Consider the following 3589-nt stretch of genomic DNA (forward strand, 5'->3'; position numbering starts at 1 on the left):
ACATGAGATTTGGGCCATCTTGTGGGGGGAAAGCAGATTACTTCGTACTCACCAGCGCCCCCTCTGGTGGGGAAACTTTTTTCAGGGATACAAACTTTTTCAGAACACCGGTAGACGGCAGCCATTACAGACTAACATGTGTTTGTTGTTGTTCCAGGAGCGGCTCGGTCACACACTAATGTCATTAGTTCGTTATCATTACTGAGCTGCAGGACTGCTTTTTACCCTTTTTCCACATCATGTCTCCTGATGGATATGTTATTATCTCACTCTGAAGCACAGAGGAGTGTCAGAGGTGAGCTCGTTTCAACTGATTTTTATGACGTGGTCTCATTTCCGGACACAGGCATTTTTTGAATGAAGCCGATATTTCAGTTAAAATACATAAGTAAAAATATTTATCAGAGTATAGTACTACTTCCCAACTTTATGGATGATTTTATGGATTTAATTTTACGTATTATACTTGAATAAATAGTAGTAGTTAGAATAGTAGTCAGAATTTGCATCGAGAGCTATGCTTAGTTTGTGTCAGAAAATTAAGCGTTTATATCATGTGACACAATACAAATACATGCCAACAAAGTTTATTCTAGTATTAAAATCAAAACACAAAAACTTCTTGATCAAACTGCATTTAATAGCACAAGCTACAGTAAATTTTCTGACAGGTTGAAGTAGATCTTATTGGATGCTGTGACTGAGCTGCCTAAAATACTCACCCTGTGCAGTTTGGTCCAACCTGAAACATTTCTTTAGAAAATCATTCAGTCAAAAACAAAGAGAAGATTTTGGAAAACATACAACAAACAGTACAGAAGAGTTCTTCAGTCAGATGACATGACAGTACATTACCAACATGTGAAGGTCAGTCTGACCTGATTTGACTCATCTCTAAATAAACTGCAGGGTGTTCTGCGTTGGTCTCCAACAACCCTAAACTGAAACTAAACAAGTTTTTCTTTCAAGCTTGATTTGTTTTTAATCGTCAGCTGCCATGCAGAGTGGGCAATTATATACATGCTTGTGTGTGTGTGTGTGTGTGTGTGCGCACGTGCGTGCGTGCGTGCGTGCGTGCGTGCGTGCGTGCGTGCTTGTGTGTGTGTGTGTGTGTGTATTGGTGTGTGGACATATTTTAAGATTATACCATGCTTATGAGGACATTCTGTCATTGTGTAGACAGCTTTAGGGCTAAGGTATGAATTAAGCTTAGGTTAGGCTTAGGCATGTACCTGTGAGGTTATGTTTAAGGTACTGAAGTCGAACTCTGGTCCTCAAGGGCCGCTATCCAGCATGTTTTTTTGTTTCCCTGCTCAAAAGCACCTGATACGCATGAATGGATGATTAACAGACAGAATTTGAAGAAGTAACTGAGTCACTTCATGTCATTTTAATGCTAGAATTATTTCAAAAAATATGTTTGTTTTTAGCTGTGCCAAATTGTGCCAGAGATGTCATATTGCAAAGTTTACAAAAAACTGCAAATAAGTCCAACAAAAATGTGCCCACACAGATTTTTGAGGTTTTTACTGTCTAAACTAACACATTTTGTTGCACAATTATAGACTTTGTACAGATGGGACAAAATCAGGTCAAGAGACATTTTGAACTTGTAAGTTTTTTGGACTCACACGTATAAACCACATGCACACACAACAAACAACAGATCTCAACTGACCTTTTTTCCCAGTGGTGGGTGGCCCAGGTGGCTTATCAGTTACCGATCCTGGAAGGTGTGATTGGAGGGGAGGAAACATGAACATGAACAAAGCCTGACAGACAGCAGCTAGAACCAGCAGATTTTGTGATTTTTCTTCCAAAACAGTGTTTTAACTAAATGTTGCATTGATATCTGTTCTTTGGTAAACATACAACCCACAAATACACACCCACTACAAACATTTGCACAGATTACATATTGATGTTTTGCTGTAAAGTTAATCACTAAAATTGATGAATGCATTCTATTAGTACCAGATTGTATGCTCAACCTGAACCTACAGACTTAACCTACTAACACAAACCTGACCAATCTGCTCCGTCTGTAAAAAAATTCATTAGCAAGAAAAAACACAAACAAATCAAGTTTTCATATTATTTGAATCTGCATGCAGGTAGCTGACGTCATGCATGGATGCACTGGGTGGGAGAATGTTTAATTAGAAGATGGAGCCAATCACGCCKCAAAGGGAAAGGAAAACATGGAGTGGAAAGTCCTATAAGGAAATTTACTACCTGACAATCCACTTTTCCCAGCATTAGTTCCCATATTTTCACGGAGGTATCCTGCAAATGTATGCAAGGCAGTTCATTTAGGTCATCATCTCCATGGGTGTTTAGCATGTAAACAAAAGCTGTTTGACAGGAGAATTTAGTTTTATATGGTCAACTGTAGCAGCTGACCAGGGTCACGTTTATTGTGCCCAGATACTAGTCATGTTTACATCCAGTTGTAGAGTGAATTTTTTATCGAACTTTTCACAATTTGCAAAAAATTTAATAAATAAAAAATTTGAATCTCGACTGTTTCCATCTAGTTTCCCTCTCCACTGTTTGATGTGAATAAACAAGGCTACACAATGCGTGATTACGTCAGACGAGGATACGCAACACGTGATTACGTCAGACGAGGATACGCAACACGTGATTATGTCATACGAGGCTACGCAATGCGTGATTATGTCAAACGAGGCTACGCAACGCGTGATTACATCAGACGAGGCTACACAACGCGTGATTACGTCAGACGAGGCTACGCAACACGTGATTACGTCAGACGAGGCTACACAACGCGTGATTACGTCAGACGAGGCTACACAATGCGTGATTACGTCAGACGAGGATACGCAACACGTGATTATGTCATACTAGGCTACGCAACGTGTGATTACGTCAAACGAGGCTACGCAACGTGTGATTACATCAGACGAGGCTACGCAACGCGTGATTACATCCGACGAGGCTACACAATGCGTGATTACGTCAGACGAGGCTACACAATGCGTGATTACGTCAGACGAGGCTAGGCAACATGTGATTACGTCAGACGAGGCTACGCAACGCGTGATTACATCAGACGAGGCTACGCAACGCGTGATTACATCCGACGAGGCTACACAATGCGTGATTACGTCAGACGAGGCTACACAATGCGTGATTACGTCAGACAAGGCTAGGCAACATGTGATTACGTCAGACGAGGCTACGCAACATGTGATTACGTCAGACAAGGCTACGCAACATGTGATTATGTCAGACGAGGCTACACAATGCGTGATTACGTCAGATGAGGCTACACAACGCGTGATTACATCCGACGAGGCTACACAATGCGTGATTACGTCAGACGAGGCTACACAATGCGTGATTACGTCAGACAAGGCTAGGCAACATGTGATTACGTCAGACGAGGCTACGCAACGCGTGATTACATAAGACGTCGGTGACAAGCTTTGTGGTAGTAAACAGGAAGTGAAACTTGCTAACTAGCAGAGGTTAATTATCTCGGGACAATGGAGCGATTTTTTCGTAAATGCCTTGTAAATTTACACAGTCAAAAATTACCACTAATATTTTTGTTTTATTTAAC

The 3589-nt window shown here is 41.0% G+C and overlaps 1 protein-coding gene across 1 annotated transcript in view; it reads right to left on the reverse strand.

Annotated features, from left to right (window-relative positions):
* Nucleotides 1–3589, reverse strand: part of smoc1 (SPARC related modular calcium binding 1) — a gene marked incomplete at its 5' end in the record, with an annotated part of 31594 nt that overhangs the window by 21690 nt on the left and 6315 nt on the right. Inside the window, 2 exon segments of the mRNA XM_014033524.1 lie at nucleotides 1679–1726; nucleotides 2236–2286. Of these exon segments, the coding sequence (XP_013888978.1) occupies nucleotides 1679–1726; nucleotides 2236–2286 (99 nt within the window).

The sequence above is a fragment of the Austrofundulus limnaeus genome, unplaced genomic scaffold, assembly GCF_001266775.1.
Source record: "Austrofundulus limnaeus strain Quisiro unplaced genomic scaffold, Austrofundulus_limnaeus-1.0 Scaffold1765, whole genome shotgun sequence".
Taxonomy (NCBI): Eukaryota; Metazoa; Chordata; class Actinopteri; order Cyprinodontiformes; family Rivulidae; genus Austrofundulus; species Austrofundulus limnaeus.